Below are 13090 nucleotides of genomic sequence, written 5' to 3' on the forward strand. Positions count from 1 at the left end.
AACGAAGGTACTGTTGTTTTGTTGTATGCGCTCGTGCGAAGCGGAGTGTGAAGTCAGTGTTTCCACTGAAAACGCCGGTTCACTGTTTACATGGTGTTAGCAGCATTTCAGAAAAATCCCACTCTGGAGGCCGTTTTCAAAAGTTTGCATTTTAGATCGGCTGGAACACCGTTTCCGTGTAAACGCGAGGCTGAAACGCAACAAGACTTTAGCATTTCACCCTAAAACTGTTGTTGTGTAAATGGCTCCTAAAACAAACCAACTAACATTCCAGAGGTGCTGGTCCTGATCCATGGAGGTTTCACACAACAAACTCTAATTTCACTGGGTACTTGGACAAGTTAAAATATTTACATTAGAAGTGTGCAATTTATTAAATATTCTCGAAAAATAAAGGACACGTTTTTTTTTTGGTGGCTTGAAATAGAGTTGCAAAATTGTGGGAATTTCCAATGTTGGAAACTCTCCATGGGAGATTTGGAAATCAACAGGAACTGTAATTTCCTGTAGATTTTTTCTAAATAATTTATATTAACTGCATTTACCTGGTTGCATACATACATACAAAATAAATATTTAAATTTTTCAAAAGCAGACATGGATACACACATGTCTAATGCAATATTTTTATATGACATACCAGGCTGCCAGTAGCACTTAATATCGCTGGCTACTAAACTAAGCTTAACTTCAAACAGCACCACATAACTGTTGATGATTACCTTATCTTGGGGCTTTGTATCAAGTAAAAAATTGTCTTGAACAAAGAAAATTGTTTCAAATCTGATCTCTATTTAATTATCAAAACAAACACATGCCTTGTTTAAAGTCCTGTCTTCACGACAGTGTGCGCGAGACATGAGGCCAGAAGGTGGCGAGGCAGTCCAGTTAAAACAGATCCTCCTCACAGCATCTGTAAAGCTAAACCGTACCATCCAAGAAGGACTTCTTCAATCATGTTGTTTCATCTGCGATCATTTTTGAAAACCTTGTTCGAGTTGATAACAAGAAAAGAAATCTGAGTTGAAGTTCCCCAGAAATTATTAGAAAAGTTCATTTAAGTTCACGGCAGAAAAACCCTAAGATTTCCAACATTCTCAAGCTAAAACTTCCAGGAAACTTTCCTGAATTTCACTGGGCTTCACTTTCTCATGTATGCTGAACAAACAGAAGAGTGGAGTGTGTGGTCACTGATGGTGGGATATAAAAACTACAAATTGATTGAGCGTAACTTGGGCCCCCTTGTTTTATAGGTCTGTTGTTTCTCTTTGAATCAAAGGATGCCACAGCAGACCGGAGTCTCTGATCATTTAAACAAAAATCACAAATATTCATGGGACTTACACACAGACAGACATTTGTTGGATTAACTCTCACTCTCATATGTATCAAACATTTTATCAAACACCTGGTCCACATTGATACACTGCCAAAATGGTTTAAGTAATTACCCAAATAAGCGTTGAATTAATTTGTTTTCTTGTGGCTCAGGATGGTTCATTTTTGGGGTAAATCTCTTGGAGGGCAGTGCAGGTGCAGACAATGGGAGCATTTTACTGAGCACTTTACATGAGTATGAGGCTTTTGTTTTCTCTTATTGTTCATGAGTTATCTGGCTTTACACAGAGATCACAAAAGACATCTGAACTCTTAAGCCCCCTCACTGGTTTTGCTTGAAGCGCCTGAGCACGTGTTCTTTATTGCCTCACTGTATCTGACATGCTGACGATCTGCAGATGACGGTCTGTACAAGTCAGGCCAGCTGCCCTCGTTGTATGCTAAAGAGAAGGCCAAAAGTCAGGGGGCAAGCTGACAGAGGGAGGGGCAGGTTGTCTCCTGTTACTGCAGCGGCCGCCAGATCTCAGCCTCAGACTTGTTATTCCCTTTTCAGATCTCTTTCTGTATAACTGTGTATAACAACTCCCACACAACCTTTCATGACGCCCCTGTAAGCATGACACAACAGTCAACACTGCTGCAATTGAACTCAGCTTGAAAGATATGTTGGAATGGGAACACCAGTCTGTTTTGAAGCTCTGCCCAGTTTAATCCATTCATCAGAAACACATCCAGCAAAATCACTACAACTTCTCCAACAACACAGGTAGATATCACACTCATGTCATTCAGTCCCACTTTAGATTTGAGTCTCCCAGCTGTAAAAATGTCCCCTTTGATGTCTCAATTAAACTGTATGAAGTTGAGCTGCTGCAGCTCATCCAGTGGTTTTTTGTTACTTGTTATGAGGCTGAGTTCCTGTGGATCATATGACTCATATTTAATCACCATCTCTGCTTAGTTAGAAGAACTTACTGAATTACTGCTCCTTGGAGAATGGCCAGCTTGTTAAAGTGTATTTGTTGTGCGAGTGGATGCGTGTTTTTAGGCCTGTTCCTGCTCAGGAAATGGCAGCTAGAGTCATTACCTTGCCCCATTAAGTGCATTCAGTATAAAATGAGTTCAGTGTAAAAATGTGGAATGACATGAATACACTCAAACCTCTGTCTTTATGCGACCTATTGTGATCATGGCACACTGCTTTTGTTACTTTCTGCTTTTTTCTGGTTTGCAAAAAGTGTTTTATCAGTTCTCTGACCTAGCTAGTTAAAGTTTCAGAGTTTGCACTGAACATTTTATTTGTTTGTTTGATTGTATGATTTGAAGTTGTGCCTTCTGGTTGCTTAGTTTGCTGATATTGTTTTCATTCTACTGTTTTTTCTTTATATGTTGTGCGGCTGGCAGTAAATATTTTGACAAAATCTGGGTTTGACACAACATTCTGTTCATCTCACTGTACCTCACATATAAAAGTTTTTCTCATCAAAGTCTGCCACAATCCTTGTTAACAGAAGTAGCTGATGTGCATAAACAGGTTGTGTCAAATGTAAACCACTCATTGCTTGGTGCTACATTTAAAAACTGTCCGTAGTGACGCTGATGACCTGTGGCTGCACTCTGTTCCTGTTGCAGTTGAAGAGCCAGGCTGCCCCCGTGTGGCGGTAGCGCTTTGACAGCAGCACATAGAGCACAGGGTTGATGCAGGGATGCAGATACTGGAGCACAGTACAGACAAAGTAAAACATCTCCCAAGCTTGTCCATGGCGGTACAACCCCAGGTACACGCACAGCTCCAGCACATAGCCAGGCAGCCAGCACACTGAGAAAGTGGCAGCAGCCAAAAACACCATCACATTGGCACGGCGTGTGTTCTTTGCACTGGACACTGACATGACCGGGCTCTTGTGGAGAAAAAGAGCCAGTCTGACGTAGTTGAAGGCAATGATTAGCATTGGGACAAAGTAGAAAAGTACAAACTGGCTCAGCACCACTTGGTAGTGGTGGTCATGAATAGTTGGGAGGCAGAAGGTGAAGTTTGCCAGGCTGGGGCCCAGGCTGTCTTTGTTGGCAAACATCCGCAGGGGCAGGCTGATGAAGAAGCTGAGGGCCCAGACCAAGACAAACATGAGGACGACCAGGTCCATCGTAGGTGGCTGGTATGGGTTGGTGATGATCATAGCTCGTGTCATGGACACAGCACACAGGGAGTAGGTGCTGGCAGCCAGGCTGAAGGCCAGGAGAAACTGGTAGACCTTGCAGGAGGTGTCACCCAAGGGCCAGGAGTGACTTACAGCTGAGTGCAGGGTGAAGGGGATGAGCAGGAGGGTGAGGAAGTCGGCCAGAGTCATGCTGAGCAGGAGGATGTCCAGTCGGTTCTTACGCAGGGTGTTGTACTTGGCAAACAAAGAAAAGACGAGCAGGTTGGCACAGAGGCCGATGCCCAGAATGATCCCACAGGTGCAGGCAAAGATCAGCCCGTAGGTGTTGGGGACTGCCATATTCTCACCAACTTGACATCACCTTTAGATAAAAATGATTGTTGATTCATCTTTTCAGGAACTGTTTCACCCAGACAGAAATTTTTAAGTGTTTGATGCTTTGTCATGTGACAGCAAATTGAACAGTTAAAGGAATTTGATGATGTGATAAACCAATTTAGATATTAAGACATGTAAAATTGTATTCTACTTCCAGAAAAACATTTCTTTTTTCAAAAATAAACAAAAACTTCAGCCTTTTTGTCAGTAGATATAGAAAATTTTTGTTATTAGCAGTCTTTCCTGCATTAGGCCTCATAAATTGTTTATAGAGATGGACAAAGTTAGCAACACTTGCAATTAATGATAAATGGATTACCCAGTAGCTTTTGTAAGTCATTCCTTAGCCAAAATTTACAACACTAGTCAGAGGCTTTAGTTAAATGATAATACTTAACCATACATTTGATGCAACTTTACTGTAATTTACAGATCTAACATCACCACCAGAAAAGAAAGTAGCCTTTAAATTCACATATGAGTCAGATCATTGGCTCATACTCACCATTGTTGCTCTCTAAAGTGGTTTCTTGTTAATGAGTGAAGTATCCTCAGAATGAAAACTGGAGGTTTTAGTGTTGTCCATCCTGCTCAGCTGGACAGATGATGGAAGAGGAGGCAGATACTCAGGATTCATTGCAAAGTGTGATCACTGAATGTCGAGGGGGAAAAGGCAAACAGCTCTTGTGTCACATTGATTCTGGTTGACCAGGTTTAAAGAGGAAGGACGACTGGCCAGCTGTTGAGAGAGAAAGGCGTTCAGGATGTCTGTTTCTAGACACTAGAGGATGTGTTTTCACCTTTTAGTTTTTCCACTTTTATTTGTGGTAACAGACTCATCCGACGTTGAATCCCTTGATTAGACCTCTTTGATCACATCTTCAATCAGTCTGTTTCTGAGACTGCTGTGTTGACCTTGTCTGACCCGTTGTTGTCTTTGTTGAGCACAGTGTAAAATATGATTCTGATTTTATTCACATCTTATGAATTATATTTGAAAATCAGCACTCTCCTTAGAATAACAGACTAGTTCATTGATCTCTTGGTCTGTTCCTCCTCTTCTCTGGAGATATTAATGTCTCTGTCCATTGTGTGATTGATTTCTTCAGTGCAAGCTGCAGGCTTCTGACAGCGGCTTTATCAGGCTTTCCACAGCGTTTATGACTCTGTGTCAGCTAATGGCTTACGGTGTACACTGCTGCTCTTAGCACAGGATATAGCTGATGCTGATGCGTTTGCTTACCCCCCATTACCCATGACAGCGCTGTGCAGTCAGCGGCTGTTAAAATTGCCACATGTTATCAAGTGGGACATTAACAGCTTTGTTGTGTTCCTTGTTGCGTGCCAAAAGTCAACAAAAACATTGATGTTTTTTATGTTGTGAAGTGAACATCTGTTTAACCCAAATCTTTTTTGTGGTTAAAGGTCAAAAAGTACTTCCTTTAGGTTAAGAAGTTACTAATTATGATTAACTATAATTTAATTAATCTGCTTTTTAAGCTGCAGTTATGGAGACTCAGTGATTCAAGATTTTTATAGGTGACGTTTGTATTTGACTCATTATTTATTCAGGTCAGGCTGATGTAACACTCTTTTGGATAGATGACTGTATAATCTGCTGATTGTCCCTCAGTAAACAGCACGTTTCAAAATAGTAATTTATGAAGGAAGCCTGAGTTAAAGATGCTGTGAGGAGGATCTGTTTTAATTAGACTGCAGCGACACCTTTTGGTCCGGAGTCTCAAGCACACTGTTGTGAAGGTGTGACTGAGTGAAGATTGGATTTTTTTTTTCTTCGTTCAAGACAACTTTTTACTTGATGCAAAGTAACAAGGAGAGGATTTATTAACAGTTACATAACGCTACAGGTGGAAACATGACATCAAGCAAAACATTTTTATACCTTAGTTCAGTGGCCAGCTAAATGTAGTGCTGTCGGCAGCCTGGTGCTCTGACGTATCCGTAATCTAATGTGACAACAAGACCACTGTCAGTTTGTACCGTAGTTTAGTGGCCAGCTATATTTAGCGCTGATAGCAGCCCAGTGCTTTGAGACATGCTGGTAATGTGTAATGTCAGTGAATCCTGGTTATGTCCTGCCAGTCATCTACCAAGTAGAGCTAACGTAACCTCACTCTTCATTTTATTGATAGACTTGATCTAAGCCTTTAGCTTGGGTTTTAGCTTTAAGCCCACATTTTAGCTATTAGCTCGTGTTTTAGCCTTTAGCTTAGGCTGTATTACTCTCCTATTTAACTTTCTTCTACTCTTCTGTCCTTTTTCTGTCTAACAGTTAGGCTCATGTACCCACCATCACTACAAAATTAATCACAGCAAAATGTTTTCAGCAGGAAAAAACACAGATCTATCGTCTCGCTTCTGAACTTCATCAGCTGGTGTGGTGTTGTAGGGAGACTTTGACCTGCCATAAATCAATCCGGTCCTGCTTGACCTGATCAGAAGGCTAAAAAGTAGAATTTAGAAATAACCTATATTGGTGCTGGTAATGTCATTTTAAAGTGTAGATTATGATTATGTATATATCTGGAAGGAAGACTTTTATAAGATCACTTAGAAACTCCTCACAGCCCCTTTAAGTTTTTCTATCTTTCCTGTTTTCTCAAATCTCTAATTTTGCAACAAAAAGACAGAAAAAAAAATAAATTTGAAGAGCTGAAACAAAGATACATTTAGCATTTTAACTCTGGTACTCCATCCATTATTATTGAGCACAGACAACGTGAATCCAAAGTGTTTCTGATATCTACAGTTTTAATGTTTGATTAACTGGAAACATGTACAGTATGCCCTCAGTGCAAGTGAAGAATAGTTTATTACAGCCTAACAGCCCCTGAATGAGGCTTCCTCCATTAAAAGAAAAACAATAATCTGAAATGTCAAATGGTAAAAGTGGGATTAATGAAGCATCCAATAAATTACCAGCTGGGAAAGAAGAAGAGCAGAACCATCAAAAAGAAACATCAAATTAAATCTCATCACACCTCGACCACACAAGAACAAGAACAGGATGGAACTAAAGTGCATTATGGAATTTAGTCAGCAGCACCGCAATACATTCACAAAATAAATACACACTTTCAAAGTGAAATAAATTATGGCAGAACTGTTCGCTCAGGTGAAATCAGTGAACGGTTTGTATGAGACTCAGTCCAAAACAGTAAACACAAACAGAGCCAAACAAAAGCAGACCCCTCTGCTTCCATGTTACAGGAAGTTACACGACTGTCAGGCAATAAATAACCCCTCCTGTGATCTACCTGTACACACAGCAGGTGCAAAACATGACAATGTTTGGATACAAATCTGGATTACTGTGGCCTAAAGATGTCCAGGAACATATGGAGCAAAGAACATCAGGGAGAGGGAATTTGAAAATACAAACCAAGAAAACTTTTATCATAGAAGCACAGTCCCAGGGTCTTAATATTCACTGACTGAGTCAGTCATGTGTTGAGTCTCTCAGATCCCAGTCTGGTTGAATCTCTCATTGTCTTAGTGCAGTAACACCAAAGTCCTTAAACTGGATTCTGCATCTTTCATGGCTCCTTAGTTGAAACCGACCGTGCCCGTCTCCGCTTCTTGTTTTCGCTCTCTCTACGCCTCCCTAACCTCACCTTCTTTTTTCTCTTGGTGGCTACTTTCAGTGGCTGGTCCTTATAAGCCAGAGCCTTGTTGGTCTCCTGGGGCAGGTGAGAGCTATCCCGGTCAGGCCTGAACCTGTCAGGGAGGTTCTTTGTGGCTCCCGGTGGCTTCTCAGGCAGGGCATTCCCACTAAAGGTTTGGCTCTGGGTTCGACTCTGTACAGATGTAGCTCGCTTATCAGCCGTGTGCACCTCCTCCATCAGCTTGTGTAGCCACATTTGACGATCAAACTCCTGCAAGGTGCGGCCCTTGTCGTGCATCAGCTGGACATGACTCACCGACCTCTTCCTAAAAGCCCAAAAAAAGTAAAATTGAGTTAGATCAATCTGTTTTTTAATGTGATCAAAAAAGTGCACTATTCCTAATCTATAATCTACAAAACTGACTGTTTTTGGCTGCCATGTTCTTTAGCTTCACAGCACTCTGTGTTGAGTTTATATTTAAACACTTTTACAAGTAGTGGCCTCTAAAAGTTAAGGTCAGGCACTGGAAAAACTCAGTACAGTAGGTGGCAGCATAAACAAGTTATTAATATGACCTCAAGGGTTGATACTGAGAAAACCTCCTGTTATTTAATTTACTATCCAGGTACTTATTAATGTTTTTTTATTACTCAGAACAACATGATTCCTTTGTCTTTACTTGTCTCAGTTATCAATAAGTTCTATTTTTATTCAATTTTTCCTTTATTGTTTAAAATGATTCAAATGGTGGTCTAATTTAATGTGAAAATCACTCACACTCTGCTTCTAAGTGCATCAACTGGTTTTCCATCAAGAGTCACTGGAGAGCACAACAAGAACACAGCCAGACTCCACTGATGAATCAGGACTATAGAGCACATCATTGGACCTAAGATCTGAGAAACACAGAAATATTAAATCAGTCACTTCAGTTCATCAAGCAAATTATTGTATTATAATTTTAACTTCAAATCATAACGGGCTATTCAGTATTTTATACCAGGCGCTGTCATCACATTGCTAAAAAATGGCAAAGCTCCTGTACGTGAGGTCCCTGAGGCAGCATTACCTGTGCCAATAAACAGTTTATTAAAGGAAAAACAGCTTAGACTTACATGGTCGTAATTTTTTTACAGTTGATATCCACAAAAATTCAGCCTTCAAGCCTTTTAGAAGTTTTCTTGTTGAAAAAACTGATTTATAAAAAAAGAAAAGAAAAAAGAAAACTATTCAGTCAAAATCATTGTGGTCCTTTCAGAACTGGTGTCCAGATCCATTGGTGTGAAGGCAGTCTGGGGAAACCCCCGTCAGTCAGCTCCATTCATTTGCCTCCCAACAGTGAGTGTTGAGCTATTTATTTCTCCCCCGTGTTCCAATTAAACGAAAGATAAAGATGGAAAGAGCAGCAGCAGCAGCCCATCAGCTGCACGGCTGCCTCCCCTCTCGGTCTTGGAGTAATCTCATGAAGAGTGTCAGTGAAGCATCTTCTCTGGTGGCCGGAGCCGGGGAGCCGAGAGTGCTGGAAGGGTTTTCAGTCCAGCCCTGTGAGCCAGTCTGTCTAAGAGAGGCACAGAGAGAAAGTCCTCTTTGGGTGAAGATGCAGGCACTACCTTAGCCCCTACCCATTAAGTCCAATCCTAACACCCTCCCCAACCCTCCCCCCTCTCCCTCCCTCCCCTGAACCTTTCACACACACCTGCTGTGACAAGAAGGTGGCGCCCACACAACATCCAGCATGCACAAAAAGAGCACACTTCAGCTGAAACTTTTAATATTAAAAAGTGATTCTAACTTTGTTTGTCTAAATAAAAGTGTGTGATGAACAGGTTAGAGACGACAGGTGTGCACCAATGGTGGTAATCATGAGTTACCAAACAGAGTGTATACAGGGAGAAGAAGGGTAACTCCAAAATAAACAGCCAGACCTAACCACTTTCCCAGGGGAGAATGACCATAACCTCAGAGAAACCAAACCCACAGCCTCTCACTGCAGACCATTCAGCTCGCCTCCACTCCACCTCAGCAAACCAGCTCACCACTGAATGGTTACAGTGGGCTCTGAGGTATCTCTCAAATTCGGGTAATAGGGAAAGAGTTTGCTTTGAGGCAGCAGTAAAAAATCATGGTTTCATGCAGTGCGTCCATGGACCCAACCATGGACTGAACCAGCCAGTTTCTCGATTAATAAATGAAGACAATTAATACTGGTGCAATAATTCAAATGTTTAATTGTAAGAGAAGGCTCTGAGGCCAAAGGTGGATCTATTTTTAGTGCAGCATTAACTGGCTGGGTTACATGCACTTGTATAGCTTTAAGGTTAGGAGAATTCTAAATATATGATGTGGTACAGTTAACCCTCATGTTCTTATTCACTATCCTTTCACTCTGCTTGTGGCTAATCAACAGACTGATTAAGTTGTTTTTTGTTTTTGTTTTTTGTATTTTTACTGCATTTTTTTTTAATTAAGATCAGTACTTTTATGTTCCAAGATTCCATTGCCACTTTTTATATTATCTCCTTTTTTTCTATTATTATCTGAGAAATTGATTCATGTTTTATTCTCTCGAAGTTAAGAGTTTAGCATTTTAAAGAGTAGACTTGAGCCTGACGTGCGATAAAGTCTGTCTATTGTACTGTCTTGTCTGACTGCTCTACTCACCGAAATTGCCCCTCAGGGATAAATAATGTTTTGGGGTTTTTTTTCACAATTCAATTCAAGTAATACTTGTCATGAAATATCAAAATGCCTTTTTATTTATTTATTATTTTTGTAATTTTATTTATTTATTGTGCAGTGGCTGAAAAACAGAAAAAAATCACTCTTAGCTTTTTTTTGGCCAAAGAAAATGTCTACCTCTTGTTTACATTCTGAAAAAGCTACATTATCATGTTAAAATATGTGTCCACTTTCACAACTTGATCTTTCAAATTTGCTTTATTCCTTATCATTAAAACCATTATTTTAATTAAAATTCAAAAAAATTAACCTTTTATTTGAGCAAAAAAACTAGTAATTTTCATCTAGAAAAAATTCTGCCCTATATAGGCAACATGTAGTATCCACGCACACAGTGAAACTGAGAAAAATGGCTTTACAAGTTTTTTGTCCCTCCTGACAAAGTTGCCGTAAGTGTGTCAGTATGATTTGTGATATATATGATATAAGATTTCTTACAGTTTTTTATGTTTGTTTGTTAGTTTGTTTTCTTATGGACAACATGTGTTTCCGTAATATGATCTTTGACCCCAAAATGTACATGCTGCAGTTTGCTGTTTTAACTTGTGTAGTTAAATGATATACAACCCTAATTAAAAAAAAAAAAAAAAAGGAAACCATATGATGCTTATACTTAATTAAAATACTGGCAATACAGCCAAAGTTTTAAAACAAAAAAATGTAAATTTTATATACTAAATGTCAAAGTAGAGCAAGATATATTTTGTGCCAGTGGGGAAAAAAAAACAGCTTGAACTGCATGGATTTTGATGTTTTTGCAGTCATGGACTTGGAGATTCTCTTTGTTCTTGGATCGGACAGTCCAGTCATAGCAGGAGATTGTTCTGGACTCAGTTTAATGTTTCCTTGACTCATCACTGAGTCGTGACTATCAGCTGAACAGGAAAGCTGAGCTGTCAGAACATACCAGTATGTACACTTGTAGACAGCTTCTTCTTTACTTTTAACTTCTGTTTTCTTCTTAATAAGACTTTTTTTTTAAGCCAGTAGCATAATGTTTGAACTGTCTGTCCTCGAGCCTGTCTGTTCATTTTCAAAAGTTAAGCAACTCAACCAATTCGTGCTGCCAAAATCTGGTTGACAGTTTAACCTTACCTTGTTTCTCGGTAATGTTGTCCCCACAAGAGTAATTCCAATGGGAGAATTAAAACTTTCTACACCTTATGAATGAACTGTCACTCATGTATGACAGATATGAGTAAAACCTTTTGTAATCTACCGACTAATTTACAAATAAGAGACAATTTGAATTTTGATATTTATAATTACATCCTTTTTTCAGAAAAAAAACACCCAAAATGTAAAAGTTATTGCTAATTTTCTCATCAAGCCATGGATATTTTGCATTTCTTAAAAAGCACTTTACTTCACTTATTACAGGAGTCAGAGGGAAAAACAAAAAAACAACAAAAAAAACAAAAAAAAAAACAAATTAGCCTCCCTTGCTCCCAGTCTGCCTTAAAACTGAAAACTTTGTGATATTTGGTGTCGCCGTGTTACTTACATAAAACTTGAAGACACGTCTGCTTTCATGGCTGTAGTCTCTTTTACTGTACTGCTGTGGATGCCTGGCTCATTTTAAGGGTTATTTTTTCACATTGTTTGTAGGGTGTCTCAGAAGAATACAGTCCATTCACAACCCTGGGTCATTTGTGTGGTTAATGTACCTATTTCACTGTTTTACTGGATGGGATAAATGGCATTTTTCTCATGAATAAAACCCATAAATTATTTCTGTGAGCAGTGATGATTAGTAGGACCACTTTAGTGTAGACTGTAGACCAGTTGGTGGTAAATAACTTAATAGAGGGCTCAGTATTTTACAAGCAGTCATGATTCAATTCAGCAAAGGGTCCAGAGGGGGTTTGGGGCTGGGACAAATATATAGCAGACCCCCCTGCTGTCTCCAAAACTCTGCTTTCTTCTGTTTCCAGCAAGTCTGCCCCAAACGGCCAACACTTTTACATTTGGTGGGGAAAAAAATACCTCATTTGATTCCATTCTGCTCAGGCTTTACCTGCAAAAAAACTGAAAAAAAGAAAAACATTTCCTGGCAGACAGCAGCGTATGGAACAGGAGCCAGGAAAGCTGCTTTTGATTCATGGTAAATTGCACTCTCAACACTGAACAGTATTCCTGTACGTTTTTCATCCTTTTCACACTGCACCTATTTCACAATCTATGCATGTAACACACACACACACACACACTCACCCTCCCTTGTTTCAAAGAATTTAAGGCGACCTGTTCCAAACATCCATTTCTTTACACACTTCTAGAGAAACTCCCTCATTTTATGTATAAATCCAGGGTTCAGCATCTATTTTTGGATGTGTTGTACCCGCTCCCTCTATCGACCCACCCTATTATGTCATAAATCCCAGCGTCAGTTGCAGCAACAGTTCCTGCTTTTGTTTTGAGTTACATTCAGAGTCACTATGAGCTTGGCTTGTACAGTACAGCTATGTACGTGCCAATGCTAATTCCCACACAAGTAACACTCTCGTTCTGTCAGCATTCACTATTATTTTAATACTGTTTTACAGCACCCCTCCCCTTTAACTCCCTCCCAGCTTTAAGTGAAATTTGAACATTAGGGCCAAGTGAAAAGTGAAGACATGTACGCTCAAACATTAAACTTTGGTTAAATAAAACATTCATTTTGTTGAATAAGACATTCATTGAAAGTTATATAACACCTCAAATGTCATCTCTAACCAAAGAGTTAACCCTTAAAGAACAGAGTCAGATGTTTTACAGTCTTCTTGATAATAGTCCCCCTTTTCTTGAAAACCTCTCTTGAAAAATGGCATTTGCAGAGTTAGATTTGTTTTAGCAGTGGGTTACAGT

General features: G+C 39.6%; 2 protein-coding genes across 2 annotated transcripts; both read right to left on the reverse strand.

The window, feature by feature from the left end:
* Positions 1-2912: 2912 nt before the first annotated feature.
* On the reverse strand, positions 2913-3836 carry LOC141796035 (galanin receptor 2a). The gene has a single exon (XM_074676902.1). The coding sequence runs from the start codon at positions 3834-3836 to the stop codon at positions 2913-2915; it is 924 nt and encodes a 307-aa protein (XP_074533003.1).
* Positions 3837-7336: 3500 nt separating this feature from the next.
* Positions 7337-8658, reverse strand: pthlhb (parathyroid hormone-like hormone b). Its single transcript, XM_074678282.1, has 3 exons — positions 8617-8658; positions 8279-8397; positions 7337-7826 (listed from the first exon to the last, which is right to left on the reverse strand). Exons 2-3 carry the CDS (start codon positions 8383-8385, stop codon positions 7433-7435), a joined length of 501 nt encoding a protein of 166 aa, XP_074534383.1. The 5' UTR covers positions 8386-8397; positions 8617-8658; the 3' UTR covers positions 7337-7432.
* Positions 8659-13090: the final 4432 nt, after the last annotated feature.

Source organism: Halichoeres trimaculatus, unplaced genomic scaffold (assembly GCF_033239565.1).
Source record: "Halichoeres trimaculatus isolate MK-OKI-2021-1 unplaced genomic scaffold, fHalTri1.1 fHalTri1_scaffold_10, whole genome shotgun sequence".
NCBI classification, from domain to species: Eukaryota; Metazoa; Chordata; class Actinopteri; order Labriformes; family Labridae; genus Halichoeres; species Halichoeres trimaculatus.

Excerpts from the sequence above, each read along its gene's own strand:
- LOC141796035 (XM_074676902.1), bottom strand. The coding sequence starts at position 3,836 with ATGGCAGTCCCCAACACCTACGGGCTGATCTTTGCCTGCACCTGTGGG.
- pthlhb (XM_074678282.1), bottom strand. The coding sequence starts at position 8,385 with ATGATGTGCTCTATAGTCCTGATTCATCAGTGGAGTCTGGCTGTGTTC. Across the intron at positions 7,827-8,278 it reads GATGCACTTAGAAGCAGAGT|GAAGAGGTCGGTGAGTCATG; the intron begins GTGAGTGATTTT and ends TTGGGCTTTTAG.